The following is a 19,893-nucleotide window of genomic DNA, read 5'->3' on the forward strand; positions in this document are numbered from 1 at the left end:
TTAGCTGTTTCAGGTTAATGTTCTTTCTCTTGTTAAATTTTAAGCTCCACAAGTGCATTTCTTTTAAAACCTAGTTCTGCGATCCACAGTAAGTGGATCCAAAGTAAGCAAAGTGCAGATCATTGATTTAGATATCGCTACTACAAGGGTCTTTGGAGGTTAAGACTTCAAATGAATTGAGCGATACCTACCATTTTAAATATATTTGATGATAGTTGAAAAAATGGTAGGAAATAGTAAAGACCAATTTTTGATGCTTCCAACTTAATAGCTATAAGCATGTAGCATAAGTAATCTAGACACAGTAAGTATAAATAAAGGTCAGTATAAACTTCTGGTGATTTAAAGAACAGTAATAGAAAAGAAGCCACTTAAGGGGAAGAGCACTGGGTGTTATATGGAAAACAATTTGACAATAAAATATTATGGGAAAAAAAAAAAGAAGCCTTGTGGTATCATTGTCCATTTTGCCAGTCCATAAAAATGTAGAGAACAATAAAGTTGTAATTCAATAAACTTCATGGCAATTTCACGGGTGCCTGGGTGGCTCGGTTGGGGGTCCGACTTCGGCTCAGGCTATGATCTCACGTCTATGAGTTCAGCCCCCTGTTGGGCTCTGTGCTGACAGCTTGGAGCCTGGAGCTGCTTCAGATTCTGTGTCCTCCTCTCTCTCTGCCCTTACTCAACTCACACTCTTTCTCTCTTTCACAAATAAATAAGCATTAAAAAAAAAAAAGAAAAATTGACAATTTTGATAGAATTTTGGCCCTGTCAGTAATTAATGTGGAATGTGTTTGATTATTAATATCCACCCCCTTAAGTAGATAGGAAATGTACTATCAGGTTAGGGTAGAGACAGTGAATAGAAAAAATACTTCTGATTCCTTTTCCCTAATCTGAAAAAAGAAATCTCATAATCAATTCAGATTCAGAAAGGACCCAGATCTACTACTTTAGGCAAAATTGTATTCATTCATCATCAGTTCAAATTACCTTTTGATAATTTGTCAATAAATTATTTCTAATCTTTTAAATTGTTTAGCTGATATGTTCTATGCAGCAAAATGGTAACGTGTATAAGCTTTGGAGCCAAACAGCCTTAGTTCCTGTCATGTCCTGTAACTATCTAACTGTGCAGCGATGGGCAAGCTACTTGGCCTCTCTCACACACTTTCATCGTATGTAAAATGGGTGCAATAATAGTATTTTGCTCATAGAAGTATTTTGAGGATTAAGAGAGCCACCATATAACCACCACCATTATCATTATCATCATCATACCATCTAACACGATAGGGCACTTGAAACTACTCTTTGCAGATAATTGCTTTACAGTGCTTTCTCTATTGAATCTTTTTCTTCTCTGGGTTCCTAATCTCTCAAAATGGTATCCTCAGCCTCTATCATGTAGCTGTGAATTTAAGAGCTTATATTAAACTAGACTACATGCTTACTAAGTTTTCATCTTATATGCATCAGACCTGGCTATGCCCTCTGTCTCTAATGATTTATATTCCCAAATGTTGTCAACTGTTAGAATGCTTTCATGGCCATGTCAGTGGTGACATGAGGCCTTCTCTAACAGAGTTTTTGCCCACCTTTCCTGTGTTAGAAGGACTCAGTGCATACTCTGTTTGCATTTACAGTATTTCTTCCCTGTCATTGTATCTCTTACATTCTCTTGTATCTTACCACACTAGCATACAAAGTTTTGAGGTTATGTCACCTTTTATCTATTTTGCCTAGATGTGCATTATATATTAGGTTCCTAACTAGTGAGATGATTTAATTAAAATATTTGTGAAGATGAATAACTTTAGATTTTAAAATATCTATTTTCTAGATTAAATATAAGACACCTCAACCTATAGGAGAAGTATATTTTACAGAAACTTTTGATAGTGGGAGGTTGGCTGGGTGAGTATTCATTTAAGAGAATATTTCTTTTTTAAATTTAATTAGCTATTTTGAAGTTATTGGCCTATGAAAATTGCCTCTACTACAGAACTATAAAGAATGTTAAAGTATTTTACTTGGCACTGTAAACCAGTACCATTTTTGTTATTGATAGAAATGTTTAATTTGAAGAATTATTCATTTATACAAGGAAAATATGCAAAAGAATTACAAATATGCAGTAAAAGTTTATAACATTTCTTCATTTCTAAGGACAGATATTAATGATCTAATTCAGATGACAAATTCAAGTTATTGATCCATCCTAAATATTGCTTAAAAAGTAAATGCTACTATTAACTGATTCTTATGTGCCAGACACTGTCCCAAGTAGGTAGGTAAGGACTGTCTTTCTCTCCATAGCTTTATCGCCTTTCAGGTGAGGAAGCTGAGGCTTACTTTCTCCGATGTGTGACCATACAGCTAGTAAACTATGGATTCCACACGTGATTGGACTCTAGCCTTTTGAGATTATGTGTGGACATCCATCATTTAGCCTCTAAGCATTTAGTTTTTAATGAGAGGTGACTGTTGGGTAATGTTTTGTTGTGTTTCTAGTATGTGTCGTGTCTATAAATGCTGGCTTTACTTTTATTAATACATATTTGCTTTTGTCTTTATTTATAGGTGGGTCTTATCAAAAGCTAAGAAAGATGATACAGATGATGAGATTTCCATATATGATGGTAAAATATTTATTTAAATATTCAATATAACCAGTATGATCGAGAGTTCACTACCTTTTAAGATTGTATTTCTCTTGAATATATATGTGAGATCTGGGTCCCCGTCATGCTTCACAATAGAATGTTCAGCCTTTTATCTCCTTTCTGATATTTCTGGAGGTCTCTGGGTGATCCAGACTTAAGCCACCATCTGGTTTCCTAACTCAAAAGGGTTGACTTTTCACTCCCCTGCAGTTAGTCACTGCATTTTCTGCAGCCGCATTTCCCAGGCACTGCTGTCCGGGTTGTCTCGTCTCCAGGCTGGGCACACCTAGATCGGGTTGTTCGTTAGGGCAAGATCCTCCAAGCAAGTGCAAAACAGACGATGATTTATGAGAGCTACAAGTTATGTGGCTACTCCGGGAACCCATATCTCCAGGCCTCATATCTACTTTCAAGGATCTCTGATAGGATTATCTTCAAGCTTAGCCATAGAAAAAAATTGTCATCTTTTCTTCCCTAATAGGACTTTTTTGAAGTCTGACAAAAGAATTTCCTTCTAGTCTAAAAGCAGCCTCTTCCTTGGTTGTATCCTAAAGCAAGATCAACCTTTTCTCAAGGTGACTGATGATGAGAATTCCCTTCCTCTCAGAGGACCTCATACCCATAATGTGACCTCACAGTCAGACTCCAACAGGCAGTTACATGAAAACAGTAAAAAAACAGATACTAGCATGTGTAGGATGTTAGCTGTCTAATTCCTTTTCATAGTTTGTTTTACTGTGAGATGAAAATCGTACCTGCATGTCTTCCTTTGAAGTGTTCTCCATCCCAGGAACTCCTCTGGATTTTTATATGCTTATATTCTCCAAAAAGAACTCTACCATATGCACAGATCAAGCAATACTGCATTCAGTCTGAACCCATTTAGAGAAAAGAATAATTTCACCCAAAGATTCAGGAAGTCTGCAGGTGTGCAACACAACCTAAAATATGCCCACAGAGATACACATTATCAAACAGAACGCTTGGCCTAAAACACCTAGGTTCAGGGGTACCTGCCTGGCGTAGTCAGAAAAGCATGCAACTCTTGATCTCTGGGGTGTGTGTTTGAACCCTATGTTGAGTATAGAGATTACTTGAAAACAATCTTAAAAACAACTATGTTTAGACTACAGCTTTTTCAAGAACTTTGGGTAGATAATTGTTTCACATTTGTATTTTAGTCTCTATCTTACAAGTGAGTTTAAATCTGTTTCTTGGTGGACAAAAGTGGCTTTTAATGTTGAGATCTTCAGCTTAAAATTAAAATCAAACAAGGAAGAAAACAAACAAAAACGAACCAAACTTTTTAGCATCGAAGTTTGGTCTGTAGTCTCATTAAACATAAATATCCATGAAAATAATTAAATCACATATTACATTTAGTATAGCTTTGAATGACTTTTATTGGTGTCTTGAAAGCAACTTTGAAAAATATGGAATCAAAATTCCAGATTCTGAAAATGGTATTTTGGATATTGAGAGTAGCAGCATTGTTTATAAAGTGGTTAGTTGAGGGGCACCTAGGTGGCTCAGTTGGTTAAGCATCCAACTTCAGCTCAGGTCATTATCCCCAGTCCATGGGTTCAAGCCCTGCATTGGACTTTGTGCTGATGTTTGGAGCCTGGAGCCTGTTTTAGATTCTGTGTCTCCCTCTCTCTCTGCCCCTTCCCTGCTCACACCCTCTCTCTCTCAAAAAATAAACAAACATTTTTAAAAAGTGGTTAGTTGAGATTATTATTATATTCCTTTCCAGGAGAATTTATTATTCACAGTAGTTAATGACAGCTTCTGTCAAGTGCCACTTGAATAAAGCTCATTCTGAGCTTTTTAGGAGTAAGCAAATCTGTGAAATGTGCTAGGATGTAGAGTTTGCATTTGGAGTAGACATTTATGTTTTTCAGATTAAGTTATTAATAAAAGTATAAATGTTTAATAAATACCAATTCTTTAAGTGACCAACTTTCAGGGATGTAAAACTGTGTGAATTCCTTTTTAAAGAAAAATGTTTATTTATTTATTTTGAGAGAGACAGAGAGGGTGCATGCCCCTGGATGGGCTGGGAGAGAGAGCAAGATTCCCAAGCGGGAACCGAATTGTGGGATCATGACCTGCCTTGAAATCAAGAATCTGACACTTAACCAACTGACCCACCCAGGCGCCCCTTAAATGGTGTGGATTCGTTTTAAAATTGTATTTATATCAGAATATATATTTGCTGGTATTGTCTAGAATTTGGCTAAGTGATCAGTTAATAGAAAGTCATTATATGGAATTGGAAAAACCTCTTGTCTTTGGACAATAATTACCCTGTCACAAGTTTTCTAAAATTAAAATGCTAGATGGTACCTTTTTCGTAGCTGATAAATATATGTGCATAATCGCAAAAAAAAGAGCAGATATTTAAAAATTTTTTTTGCTATAAATATCCTGAAAATCCTAAAGATGAAGTTTTTATTTCTTAAAAGAAGAACCTGTTGGACAAACAACAGGTTAGTAGGGATAATACAATTTATCATCAACGTGAGAGAAAAAGTATCAAATGAATTCATCTTTTTTAGAGAGATATAGTATAAACAAATAAGGAAGAGAAAAGGAAACTATGAACTTTTGAAAATGGATTTTATAAAACTCAGTAAATTCTACACAGTGATAGACAAAAAAAATACTTCTCTGATTCATGGCTGCTCAGGTTCTCGCACTATTGGAGGTTTTTTTAGAAAGGAAAACAAGTAATATAAAGAGCATTTATGATTCATACGTGCCTGTTAATAAGTACTTAAAGTTGGTATAATGCTGGAAAATAGCTAGTTTTTGCTAAATTGAGTTTCATTGGAATTGGAAGTATCTATAATTTTCAAAGCTAGAACATTTTATACAAATTATTAGAAGTTGGTTATTTTCTATTCTAAGAAGAAAAAAGGAGAAAAGTCCAACATGCAGCTTTTGGGTTACTGGCAGCCCATGGAACTTTCCAACATTTGTAGCCCTTAATCCAATCCAGGAGCTGTCTGATCTTAAACATGGAAAATCCAGCCCAGAGAGGAGCGACTGCAACTTTGCTGTTATTACAGCTTTAGCGCTTAGCCGGTGCTTGCTACTTTCTTGGCTAAAAGTTCTGAGAGCTAATTGGCCTAGCCTGAGCACAGTGACCTTAATTTGTGTTCATTGGGCATACAATTTTCAAAATAAAATTTAAATCCCCACAGTAACCTTTTCAAAGTAAGGAAAGCAGCTGATGAGTATCATATATTTCAAAACGACCAATGCAAATTGTGTACTTTGTATTAAGGATATTCTTTATCGCATATGTAATTTTAAAATATATCATTTTAGGGCACCTGGGTGGCTCAGTCAGTTAAGTGTCTGACTTCAGGTCATGATCTCATGGTTTGTGAGTTCGAGCCCTGTGTTGGGCTCTGTGCTGATAGCTCAGAGCATGGAGCCTCCTTCAGATTCTGTGTCTCCCTCTCTTGCTGCCCCTCCCCTGCTCATACTCTGTCTCTCAATAATAAATAAAAACGTTAAAAAATTTTTAAAAATATATCATTTTAGGGGTGCCTGTGGTTAAACATCCATCTGACTCTTGGTTTCAACTCAGATCATGATCTCATAGTTTATGGGTTGGAGCCCTGTGTCAGGCTCTGTGCTGACAGTGTGGAGCCTACTTAGGATTCTCTCTCTCTCTCTCTCTCTCTCTCTCTCTCTCTCTGCTCCTGCCCCTCTCGTGCTGTCTCTGTCTCTCTCAAAATAAATAAATAAACTTAAAAAAAATAAAAATAAAATCTATCATTTTAAAAATATGGTGTTGCCAGATCCATGCTACAAACCACACTTTGTAATTTCTTTGAGTAAAAAGTCAGAAATACAATCCAATTTTAGCGAAGAAAGTGAAACTGTTCTCTAATAAGAGAAAGAAAGAGCAGGCATACATACAGTTGCATATGTCATTTCCTGTTTTAAAAGTTTGTTTTACTTTTCACAAATCAGCCTTCATAAAAAAATCTTACTGGTCACCAGTGCTGATAAATAGTTTGTAAGTCATTGGTTTTGGTTTTCATGTAATTTGCTTTGTTTTGTATTTTAGGAAGATGGGAAATAGAAGAATTGAAAGAAAATCGAGTACCTGGAGACAGAGGGCTGGTACTGAAATCTAGAGCAAAGCATCATGCAATATCTGCGGTGTTAGCAAAACCCTTCATTTTTGCTGATAAGCCTTTGATTGTTCAGTAAGTTTCATTATGTTTTCCCGAACTTTTTCTGAAATTTATGTTAATTGTGTATAATTTGGCTTCTGAATATAGCTATCATGGGTAGAGAATGGGTATAAAAATCCAGATTTCCTTTTCAGTTTCACTTACTTACATATGTAAGGCATAACTACACACAGGCACTCTGAGGTTTTGAGTAAAAAGGAAGGTTACTTTAAAAGTTCTATGATCTATACTGTAATATAACTAACTCCGCCACCATAGAACATGTAATACATACTAAAATCACCATTTTTTAGCTCTTTTCTTAAAATTACTTGCTATTAAGATATTAATCTCAGTATATTCAGAAGAGAACCATAAATGTTGCTGCTAAACCAGTGATAAGATTCAAAGGAAAAAAATTTATTTTAAAAAGGACACACATATATAGATCAGTGTCGTCTAAGCATGGACCCCTTTGAAAGGGCACACGTTTTGACTGTCCTTCGCTCCCTACAGTGTGACGTAAACTAGTTTTGTTGTGATGTTGCTTACGTGTACACTGTCATATCCTTAAGTTTCACCTGTACAAAACTGATACAAAACAAAATCCACTTATATGAATACAGTCACAAAGCCAATAAAATTCAAATTAAAAACAAAGGAAAGGAAATGTGTAAATGTTAGTTTCTACCTTATGTTAGAGGATTTGGCTACCCAGTGTTAACTAGAGTTATCTCTGCACTGTCACGTCAATAAATTTAAAATTTTAAATAACATCAAAGAGCATATGATTATTATTTTAACAAATTAAAAAGATTTTTATAGTTACTTTTTTCGAACTAATATTTGAGCTTGATATCTTTTATCATTATTCTTGGTTTGGTTTTTCTTTTTCCATAAAGTTTGAAAGTAATCCTCTTCTTTTGAAACCTGGGTGAATATAATATCACTTTCTATTTTGACCCCTTGTGGCTTAAATGAAAAGATCAAGGGAAATAATATAAAGTTTTATATTTTCAGAGCAAAATGAATCAAATTTACTGTTTTCAGAAAGTATAAATCACCATTAGGCAAGTAAGCAAAAGTAGAAGCAAAGATTAGATAGTAAGTCTAGAAGAATTATTAAAGTAATTGTGAAATTATGTCCTCAGAAAGGAAGAGGAGGCCAAGAAGAATTGAATAGCAGTCTTTGATATGCTTGAAAACAATTCGGAGGAGAGAGAATGTCTGCTCTTAATAGTGATGAAATGGGACAAATAAATTTTAACTACTATAAATACTGTGGACTTATAATATAACTTTACTCAAAATCTGCTTTTCCCAAATTGTGTACATGTTAATATGCATTATGTGGTCACGTAAGTTTTAGAAACAGAGTATCCTAAGTTTAGCCATAAGGAAGCGTATTTGCTTACTCATGAAAGATTTTGAGAACCTCTATGTGCAAAAAGCTGTTTCTAACTTTAATACTGTATTTTTCCAGACATATAGGACCACAGAATTCTTTCCCCCTAACAGTAATTACTGTTTCATAAGACAGTACGGGAAATGATACTCTAAAAGAGAATAGGGTTGCCATATACTCTAATACATCCTCATTTTTCCTGTGGTTAAAGAATAACAGTAGTCAAACTCTATGGTGCACATTTCACTTATCTCTAATCCATTGTGAGTTGTTTATACTCGGCACAAATTAATGATTTGAAAACTCTGAAAGTTTGCAGTGTAATAAATAGACCTAACGATTGGGTGTAGGCATACTACAACTACAAAACTATGTTATATTTATAGAGACACTTTACAACATTTTTTCCAGTTCTTACCTTCTCACAGAACCCTTTGCCCTTAGATCACCTATAACAAAACTATCTTTTTATTTTATTTTACCTAAAATAGTTAATATTTACCTTTCATTCACACCATGCACCATTTCTTTTACTTTATGGGCTTTAAAAACATGTTCCATGAGAAAAAAATTTCTTTCTTAACTACGGCTTAAAATAAAACTATTGACAAGGCTTGAGGAAAACAAATTGTCCTTTATTTAAAAAATGAAAAAGAAGAAAACAGACCCTTTCTTCTGGTCATAACAGAAGCTAGCATTTTGGACATCCGGCCATCGCTGTGCATGGTATTATTTAATCATCACTGTCCTTTGAGGTCTCTGAGCTTGAATAACTTGCCTTTCCTAGGTGTCACTAGGGCAAGTGGCATAATTGGGAATGAATCTCAGGTCTTTCTGGATCCAAATTACATGCTTGTAACCACTGTTGTAGTCTTGAGAAATAAATCAGAGTAGAAAGTACGGGGAAAGATCACCGTAATCTGGCAACTCAGAGATAGTCACTTAACACTTTACTGTATTTCCTTTGCAAAACATATACACTAATTGGGTTTGAACTGCCAACGTTTGCATGCTTTTTTTTTTTTTTTTTTTACTTTTGTGTCACTAAAGTTTTTTTTAGAAACATTTGAAACTACGGTGCTTTCTTAAAATTATCACTGGTTCCTGTTACTTCTCTAGTTCTCATTTCTTTTTCTTTTAATTCATCAAGCTAGATAACAATTATTTGGTTTTTACTGGTTTTCACTCTGAGGGCCACTTCATTGATTATTTCACATATAATTCATCAGTTTACAAAAAATCTCTCCTAAATACTGCTCAATATGCCTATGTCTTTGCCTAAAAAGACTATTTCCTTTTTAAAAAAGCAAAACAACAAAAAACTCATTTGCTGGAAGTGACGTGATGTTGCAGATCCATGAAACGGCTCTCACGTCACTTCATTCTTCCAGGTGTTTCTCTGTATATCCTGGATATTAAGGTCTGAAGTACTCCAGGTTATTGACTAAGATTATGAAATCTCTTTGCTGGAAGTATTTAATTAAATATACAAGCTATTTAACATCTAGGTGTAGTTAAACTAAAATACAAATTAGTGATCTGAGTAAGATCTATCAGCAATTTCTTAGAAATCTATTGCTATAGCTATGGTCCTCATAATTTTGCTTTTTAGTTTATAAAGAAATATGTATAGCATATACCTTAACTGAATTCAAAGTTTCCTATTCTAGTTTTAAAGTATCTTATTCTTAATTCAGCAGTTTTGATGGAAAAAAATTATTTCAATAAGTTGGCTGGCTTTTCTAGAGTTGATTATAATCATCCCATTAATATTTTTAGAATGTGCATAGAAAAGCATTTTGGCTTATTCCCTACACATTGTAGATATGCTTTACATGAGCTTTCTGGTAATGTAAAACATTTATGTTTAAATGAATTGAGAATAATACATTCGATTTAAAGAACAATTAGTAATTTTTTATTTATCAGCAGTATGATTCTTTTTCCCTTCATTTAGATATGAAGTAAATTTTCAAGATGGTATTGATTGTGGAGGTGCATACATTAAACTCCTAGCAGACACTGATGGTTTGAATCTGGTATGATATTTTAATGTTTAAGAAAACCTTATTAAAGTTTATAATATTTTTAAGAAGCAATTGGTAAAACGAATCTTTATTTTAACTGAAATTGAAAAGAACCTTGAACATCTTTATCCAAAATGAGACTGTATAGCTTTCAGAGTGTGCCTTCCAGTTTCACATGCAGCTATGTTACCTGATGGCATCAGTTTTGTAATCTTTAGCAAAATAATAGTTTGCCGTGTCTGTGAGTAAAAAAATAACATGGTGCTTGTAAATACCATGGAAAGATCAGCTTAGAGTTACTTTGTTTACAAAATAAGAATTTTAAGTTTGTTCAGGGAGGTAAAAATAACGGAGCAAAACAGTAAAAAGGAAAGGTCAAAGAACCAAAAAAAGGTGAAGTCAGTTCGAGAGTTGGCAGTCCACAAAAATAACCATGTTAAAAATATTTTCATAATGAAGCAAATATATTAGAACTGTTTTTGAAGGTTGGAAACACTTCTTATAGCATTCTCCTACAGCGGACTGCATCAGGGCTTCTGCATATGACAGACATTAGATAAATGAGGCATCGATGAGATATTTGTCAGAATGCATGGCTTTGCAGAGGCCATGAAACACAGAATTAGGTAAGGGGGAGGCAGTCTGTAGTATATGTTGAAGCTCTTGGGTGTTGAAAAGTGACTGTCACTCAAAGGTATAATGACATAATGAAATTAAGTACCAGGTATTTTTCTCAGCACTTTACCTGATTAACTCAGTTAATCCTCAGAGAAACCTTTAAGGTAGGTACTATTATTATCTCTATACTTGAGAGGTGATGAACCTGGACTATAGTTAAACTAAAAAATTTGCTCAGGGCCATATACAGCTGGTTAAATGGCAGGGGTGGGATTTGCATCTCATTATCTGACAGCAGATCTCATGCTTTTAACCAATGGGCCATGTCATGTAAAGAGAAATTACTAGCAGTAAGATAGGGAGCATGTTATCTGTGTCTGTTTTTGTGTATGAGTCTCTATCATGTGCTCAGGAAGGTAATTTTCTGGTGTCTTCTCGAATAATAGTAATGGGTAATCATTAAGGTCATTAGTATGCTTTTCTCTATGCTTAAATTTTCTGAACAAAATATTAATAGTACAGATTTAATTTAATCAATAAAGTAATTCACGCTTATTATATTATTGCTAGGGTGGTTTCAGCATCTGTCCTACATCTTCAGGAAGTAGCACATGCATTTTAAAAAAATCTACTGTTGAAGTAAAAATTGTCTTTTTCCCACTTCTTTTATTGTCTCTTGTGTCAAATGATCCTTTGCTAAATTAGCATTTAATAGATTTTTGTAACTTCTGCCCAGCTGGATAGAATAGAAAAATTCACTAAAACTCTAATTCTGAACTAATCCCAACCCTCATCTCTCTTTGAAGGAAAACTTTTATGATAAAACATCCTATACCATTATGTTTGGACCAGATAAATGTGGAGAAGACTATAAACTTCATTTTATCTTCAGACATAAACATCCCAAAACTGGAGTTTTTGAAGAGAAACATGCCAAACCTCCAGATGTAGACCTTAAAAAGTTCTTCACAGACAGGAAGACTCATCTTTATACCCTTGGTATATCCTTTTAATTCCTTAATTCAAAAATACTTGCTGACTACTGATATTTTCATGGCAAGAGATTTGGGAGAAACAAACATACATCCTACCCTTGAGGAGCATATGTTTTTTAGGATAATTATAATGCATATAGTGCACGTAGAAAGTAAAGTGCCATGAGAGGTACAGATGAAGTACAGTTAAGAGTTCAAAAGCAGTATTACTTCCAGTTTGGAGACTGAGAAAACTCAAAGAGATTATGTATTAACTAGTCTTGAAATGTAGACAGAACGTGGAAGATAGGAGAACAAAAGGGCATTTGAGGTGCTATGACATTAGTGGTAGTGTAAGAATAGAAAACTGGAAAGTAAGATTAAGAAGGAAGAAGTCCTTGATGCCAGTTTGTGATTGTTGTTAGATCCTGCCTCATGGCAGTCGTGGCACATATTTAAACTTGGAAAGGGAAAGTATTGAGCAACCATTATATTAACATACTTAGCTTTACTTTGTAAATAGGAGTTTGCATAGACCTTAAGTGGGAGGAACATTATAAGGAATTGTTTCCTCTTCCCAAATACCTATGGTTATGGAGCTTGGATGTATCCATGATTATTTAAGATCACAGTGTGTCAGAATCTGAAGGACAGCGCTATCCAAGACTAAGGCATTTCAGTTTTCTTTCCAAAGACCACAGTTGCAGAAACATTGAGGTTGTCTGCCAAGGCAATGACCAATATTATTTTTAATGTCAGCGTTGATATCAAAAAGCTTTTTCTAAAACAGGAAAATGGAACTGGATGTTTTGGGGGAACAGGAAGTAAAAATAATGAGAAGTTATAACTAGAACAGAACAAATGAATTTCATTAGACTTTGTGCAAATTTGGGGAGAAGCAACTTGGTATAATATATCAAAGGCTCTAAGAGGATAATGTGTTTTGAAACCACAATTCCATTTTAAGGAATTTATCCAAAGAAAATATTCCAGAAGAAAGAAAATGAGCTGTGTGTGAAAATAGACTAAATTTAAAGCAACCCAAATGTTACAGTAGGAATTTTGTATGCAGCACAAAAATGATAACTATGAAAATGTTTAGCAACAAGGAAAAATGTTTACAGTATTAAAATGTTAAAAGAAAATGAGATTCAAAGTGGAGGTCCATCTTTATAGTGGCCACTGGGCAAATTATGCAAGCAAATAGAAAGACCAGGAAAAAACAGAACTGCTCATCAGTAGTCACCTGATGCATACCGTGCTCTGTGCTGAGTACTTGGTTTAGAACCATCATGGGAGATGGAAAGTTTCTCTCTATTGTCCCTTAGCTTAGGTTAAGTAACGTAGTAAATAAAAGTGATGGTAGGACTACATTTAAGATCTTACTCTTAGCTCTGCTTAAATCTTGACTTTCTTCATGTGTAGCAATATAGTTTTATAATCTCAGCCGCAATAGAAGAGGAAATATTGGAGAAAAAAGGGAGACAACATAGAGCGTTTGCATTATTTGAATTTGCATATAAGATGCAGCAGTTGATTTTGGTATAAGTGATTTGGCATTGTTGTTACTAAACCCTCTGGAGATTGTTCTTGCTTCAGAACTATTTCTGCAGAATGTGGTAGCCCCTTTACTAATTAAGTCAGGGTGATCCTGACATTCACTGAGAGCTTCTACTTCTTCAGCTTATTGAAAGCAAATGTTGGACACCTATTTTCATCTATTCTTTCCAAAGATCTAAAATTTACCCAGTGACCACACCCCAAGTTTACAGAAGGAGGAGAGAGCTTTTATTTTGTCATTAAAATGCATAAGGGGGTCCTTTATGAAAATTTTGGCTTGGTTAGTTAGTTTTATAGATGGGGAAAGGGCAGAAGGAAAAGGAGAGAATCCTAACTAAGCAGGCTCCACGCTGGGCTCGATCTCACAGTCCTGAGATTGTGACCTGAACTGAAATCAAGAGTCAGACGCTTAACCAACTGAGCCATCCGGGTGCCCCTAGCTCGGATACTTTTAGAGAGCTAGCATTCACCTCCAAACAAAAGTGTAAATCAACCTTAAGATATTTTACACTACAATGTATGAATCGTTGAATTTGAAATGTCAGTGAACTTGAATATTTTTTAGGAAATGGTAGTCATGCATCAATGTGAATTTCCTGATTTTGGTGACTAGATTGGAGTTATATAGGAGAATGTCCTTGTTTATAGGAAGTATACATTAAAACATTCAAGGACGATGTGTATGAGGTTAGCAAGTTAATTTCAAGTGGTTCATGAAAAAGTAAAGTTCTTTATAGTATACTTGTAACTTTTGAAGTTGAGATAGTTTCAAAAAAGGTATTTTAAAATACTGAAGATTGGGTTGCATTCTGTAATAAAAAAGTGAAGCTGACTGGTTGTGTGAGTCCCAAACTGAGTTACCTATTGGATATTCTTTATTTGAGAAGTAATGGAGCATGTTATTAAATTATTACTTAAGACAGAATTTTATCTTTGGTTTTAGAAAGTAGTATACCTAGTGATCTCAGCATATTCTGATTTAATATTTGATTGTAATTCCTCTATTTCTGGTTGATAAAAAATACTCATGAAATTTAGGGTAGTTTTTTATTTAGAAGATTATCTTTAAAATAGCAGTCATTATAAGTGTTATTTATTTAAATTGGTCTTTAGTGATGAATCCAGATGACACATTTGAAGTATTAATTGATCAAATAGTTGTAAACCAAGGAAGCCTACTGGAAGATGTGGTTCCTCCTATCAATCCTCCCAAAGAAATTGAAGATCCCAGTGATAAAAAGCCTGATGAATGGGATGAAAGAGCAAAAGTCCCTGATCTTTCTGCTGTCAAACCAGAAGACTGGTAAGCAAAGAATTCAGTAGCAAAGCATTAGTTGGTATAATTCAATCGTGAGATACTACATATAAGGGAAATTTACAGCCAGTGACACACCCTCCTTCAAACATTAAAATTACTTATTTTGACTATTTGGGGTGAAATATTTTTCTAAAATAGAGTTTGTATTTCTTAGTCTTTTAATTAATTTTCATTTTAATTAATATTTTCCAGTATTTTTTCAGTATTTTTAATATTTCCAATGCTGTGGGGCATTCCATGAATCTAAGATACTAACACTCTAGTTTTAATTCCTAGTTTGATCTTTATCATGTATGTGCATGCATGTTTTACATAGTCTTTTCGGTTAATGATTACTGGTTTTATTTATTTTTTTTAAATCTTTAATGTTTTATTTATTTTTGAGAGAGAGAGACATGGACCATGAATGAGGGAGGAGGGTCAGAGAGGGAGACATAGAATCTGAAGCAGGCTCCAGACTCAGTGCTGTCAGCACAGACCCTGATGCAGGGCTCGAACCCAAGAACAGTGAGATCATGACCTGAGCTGAAGTCGGACACTTAACCAACTGAGCCACTCAGGCGCCCCCGATGATTACTGGTTTTAAAATAGACATATTTTCACCATCTTCTAAAGCCAGATAGGATTCAGTCATACTAGATTGCTTACCTGAGTATTTGTGTTATTTTCATTTTATAGGATTATGAGTATTTTCCTTAAAAGAAATGTACTCAGTTCCTGAGTTCCCATAGCTTTGAATTCAGATGGTGAGAGGTGCCTGTTAGCTCACTCTAACTCCCCAAGTCAGGAACCTGAGAGTGGCTGACTGGTTCTGGCTCAGGCTCTCCTGAGGTTGGAGTCAGGCATTCATCTGAAGGTTTGACTCTGGCTTCTGGAGGATCTGCTTCTCTTTTTAACTGGCTAATGTGACTGTTGTCAAGAAGTGTCAGGGCCTTGCCACTTGGGCCTCTCCTTAGTGCACTCAGGACATGGCTGATGTCCTCCCTACCCCAGGGGGAGTAACCCCAGAGGGCGAGAGAGCACAGCCACAGAACTTGTAATGTCTTTTCATAACCTGATCTCAGAAGTGACATGTCATCACTTCAGCTGTATTGTTTGGCACAAGACTAATTCTGCCTGGTACATTTGGGAGGAAACTATACAAAAATGTAAATACTATGTATGATTTTTAGTGTTTATTTTTGAAAGAAAGAAACAGAGCATGAGTGGGAGAGGGGCAAAGGGAGAGGGAGACACAGAATCTGAAGCAGGCTCCAGGCTCTGAGCTGTCAGCACAGAGCCCAAGTCAGGGCTTGAACTCACAAACTGCGAGATCATGACCTGAGCTGAAGTCAGATGCTTAACCGACTGATCCACCCAGGTGCCCCACCAAGTATGAGTTTTAAAAGTTCATTTCTTAGTTTACTGAGAGTTTTGCTTTTTTCCGTGATTGAGTGTTGGATTTTGTAAAGTACTTTTGTGCGTGTATGGAGATGACCATGTGGGTTTTCTCTTTTTCTTCTGGTTTTAAAATTTTAAACATTTTTAAATTTAAATTTTTGTAAATTTTAAATTAAATTGTTTTTTTTAAGGATTTTATTTTGAGAGAGAGAGCAAGACGGGGAGAGGAAGAAAGGGGAAGAGAAAATCTTAAGCAGGCCCCATGCTCTGTGTGGAGCACAGTGTAGGGTTCCATCCCACAACGGGGAGATCATGACCTGAGCCAAAATCAGAGTCAGGACTGAACCAACTGAGTCACCCAGGTGCCCTTCTTAGTATGGTGAATTATATTGGTTGATTTCCAATATTAGACTTTCAGTCCAGTTGGTCAGCCAGTATTGTCCTTTTTATGTTTGCTGAATTCTTAATTTTTTTAATGTTTCTTTATTTTTGAGAGAGAGAGACAGAGTGCGAGTGGGGGAAGAGCAGAGAGAGAGGGAGCCACAGAATCTAAAACTGGCTCCAGGCTCTGAGCTGTCATCACAGAGCCTGATGGGGCTTGAACTTGAGAATGGTGAGATCATGACCTGAGCTGAAGTTGAACCCTTAACTGACTGAGCCACGCAGGCATCTCTACATTTTCTGGATTCTAATTGCATTTTCATGTCAGGTTTATTAAAGTATAATTTTCACATGTGTTAATCCATTTATTTTAGGTATACAGTTCTGTGCATCTTGACAAATATATACAATGATATAACTACTACCACAATCATGAGATGGAATATTTCCATCATTCCAAAAAGGGCCCCTCAGATCCTTCTAATCAGTTCCTCCTACTCTTATCCCCGGCAACCACTGATGAGATTTCTCTGAGACCTTCGTCTTTTCCAGAGTGTCCTACAGAATGGAATTATATTATGTAGGTTTTGACTTAGAATAATGCTTTTTGAAATTCATCCGTATTTTTGTTCATATCAGTTGTGAGTTTTATTTTAAGGATTTGTAGGGATCTATCATAACTTGTTTATATAGTCACACATGGGTGGAAATTTTGGTCATTTCCAGTTTGGGGCAATTATGAATAAAGCTGTTATAAACATTTATGGACAGGGCTTTGTGTGAACATAGTTTTTCTTTTTTCTTGGGTAAATACTTATAAGTGGGATTGTTGGATTATACAATAAGCATATGTTTAAATTTCTAAGAAACTGTCAAAAAAAAAAGAAACTGTCAAACTTTTCCAAAGGGCTATACCATTTTGCATTCCCACTAACATAAATATGAGTTATGGATGTTAAACATTTAGAGCATTTGGTATTATCTATTTCTAATTGAGATATAATTGACATATAATATTATATAATGTTTATATAAGTTTAGTTGTATAACATAATGCCTTGATATGTGTGTAAATTGCAAAATGATTATTATATTAAGTGTAATTAACATCTGTTACCACACAGTTACACTGTGTGTGTGATGGGAAATTTTAAGATCTACTCTCTTAGCAACTTTCAAATAAATGATACAGCATTCCTAACTATAGTCACCATGGTATGTATTACATCTTTAGAACTTATTCATCTTAGGTTTGTACCTTTTGATCTTTGATATTATCTGTTCTTTGTTTTTGTTTTTATTCGACTTTTCTAAAAAAGTGTAGCGATACCTAGAGCAGTTTTAATTTGCATTTCCCTAGTAACTAATCATGTCAAGCAACTTTTCACTCACTTGCCATTCATATGATTTCTTTGATAAAGTGTCTTTTTTAGTTTTTGTACCCATGTTTTAATTGGGCTATTTTTTATATTGAGTTATGAAAGTTCTTTCTATTCTAGATACAGTAATTGTGTTCGTTATCTATTGCTAGGTAACAAATTACCCCAAAACAACGTTGTCACAGTGTCTGTGGTTCAGGAATCTCAGGAGAGCTTAGCTGGGTCTTCTGGCTCTGAATTTCTCACAGGCTGCAATTAAGATGTCACAGAGGAGGAGTCAGCTGAAGGCTCAGCTGGGGGTGGACCCACCTTCAGTCTCACACAAATGGACTTTGGCAGGATTTCGTTTCTTAAGGGACTGAATTGTCAGACTGAGAGCCTCAGTTCCTTGCTGGGTCTTGGCCAGAGTCCTGTCTTGGTTCCTTGCAATCTAGGCCTCTCCATAGAGTAGTTTACAATATAGACTCTCTCTTCAAGGAAGCATGAGCAAGGGGAAGAGAGAGTGCAGAGAAGATGGAAGTCACAGTTCACATTAGGTTAACACTGTCCTCCCAAAATCTGTTTCTACCCAGAACCTGTGATTATGACTTTATTTGAAATTAGGGTCTTTGCATATGTAATCAAGCTAAGAGGAGGTCATTCTGAATTAGTGTGCATCCTCAATCCAAAAAGATCTGGTGTGCTTAGAAGAGGGAAATTTCGACAGATACACACAGGGAGAACACCATGTGACATCTGAGGCAGAAATTGAAGTGATGTGTCTGCAAGCCAGGGAATGCCAAGTGTTGCCAGATTCCACTAGAAGAAGCAAAGGAGAAGCAAAGAAAGATCCTCCCCCAAAGCCTCAGAGAGCATGGCCCTGCCAGAACTTCGGTTTTGGATTTCTAGTCTTCAGAGTTCTGAGATAATACATTTCTGTCCTTTTAAGGCTGTGGTTTATGATACTTTGTTATAGTGGCCTCAGGAAATTAATATATGGTCTTTTATAACTTAATTTTGGGAGTAACATCTCATCAGTAGCTTCTGTTTATTAATATGAAGTTATTAGGTCCAACCCACACTCAAGGAGACAGGATCACACATGGGCATGAGTACCAGGAGGGATCATTGGAAACTATTTTCAGAAGCTGCCTGCCTCAGTCTGAGTTAACTAAAGCCCTGGCTCATACCGTGATTCCCACCTGCCAGAGACTGAGCAGAGGACCCAGTTAAGGGGTGCCCCGATTTAGGAGCTGCAGTAGTAAACATTATTTTAAGCCCCTAAAATTAGGGGTTATACAGCAATAGTCAATATAAATGTACAGTATGTAAATATTTCCTCTCACTCTGGGAATTGTCTTCATTTTCTTTTTTCTTAATTACTGCTTTTTAAAAAATGTTTATTTTTGAGAGAGAATGAGCATGAGTGGGGGAGGGGCAAAGAGAATGAGGCAGAGAGAATCCCAGTAGGCTGCGTGCTGACATCACAGAGCCCAACAAGGGGCTCCATCTCATGAACCGTGAGATCATGACCAGAGCCAAAACCAAGAGTTGGATGTTTGACTGAGCCACCCAGGTTCCCCTGTCTTAATTTTCTTGATAGAGAACAGAATTTTAAATTTTCATGAAGACCAGTTTGTCATATTTGTCTTTGATAATTCATGATTTGATTGTCTTGTCTAAGAAATCTTTGCTCAAATGAATGTCACAAAGATTTGCTTTATTTTCTAGACAAATAATTTTGACTAAAACTCTGTTTTAAGTTAATGGTATGTGGTGTGAGATCTAAATCAAGATCAATTTTTAAAAATAATGATGTCTAATTGTGCCAGCATCTCTTATCATCGTTAATGTCTGTAATGATCTATACTGATAACTCTTCTTTCATTTCTAATATGGTAATTTGTGTTTTTTCTTGATGTGTCTAGCTAGAGGTTTATCAATTGATCTTTTGAATAACTGGCTTTTGTTCTATTTTAACCCCTTTATTGACCTTTGTTAAATTTCGTTATT

The 19,893-nt window shown here is 35.4% G+C and overlaps 1 protein-coding gene across 3 annotated transcripts in view; it reads left to right on the forward strand.

Annotated features, from left to right (window-relative positions):
* CLGN (calmegin) overlaps window positions 1-19,893 on the forward strand; it is a 50,138-nt gene that overhangs the window by 16,261 nt on the left and 13,984 nt on the right. For 2 of the 3 annotated variants that reach the window (XM_029940780.1, XM_029940775.1), the window contains exons 3-8: window positions 1,844-1,917; window positions 2,584-2,642; window positions 6,751-6,892; window positions 10,222-10,303; window positions 11,716-11,908; window positions 14,557-14,746. In XM_029940780.1, coding sequence (XP_029796640.1) covers window positions 1,844-1,917; window positions 2,584-2,642; window positions 6,751-6,892; window positions 10,222-10,303; window positions 11,716-11,908; window positions 14,557-14,746 — 740 coding nt within the window. The remainder of the gene's footprint in view (window positions 1-1,843; window positions 1,918-2,583; window positions 2,643-6,750; window positions 6,893-10,221; window positions 10,304-11,715; window positions 11,909-14,556; window positions 14,747-19,893) is intronic. The other variant, XM_029940786.1, reaches the window with a different exon arrangement.

Source organism: Suricata suricatta, chromosome 1 (genome assembly GCF_006229205.1).
Source record: "Suricata suricatta isolate VVHF042 chromosome 1, meerkat_22Aug2017_6uvM2_HiC, whole genome shotgun sequence".
NCBI lineage: Eukaryota > Metazoa > Chordata > Mammalia > Carnivora > Herpestidae > Suricata > Suricata suricatta.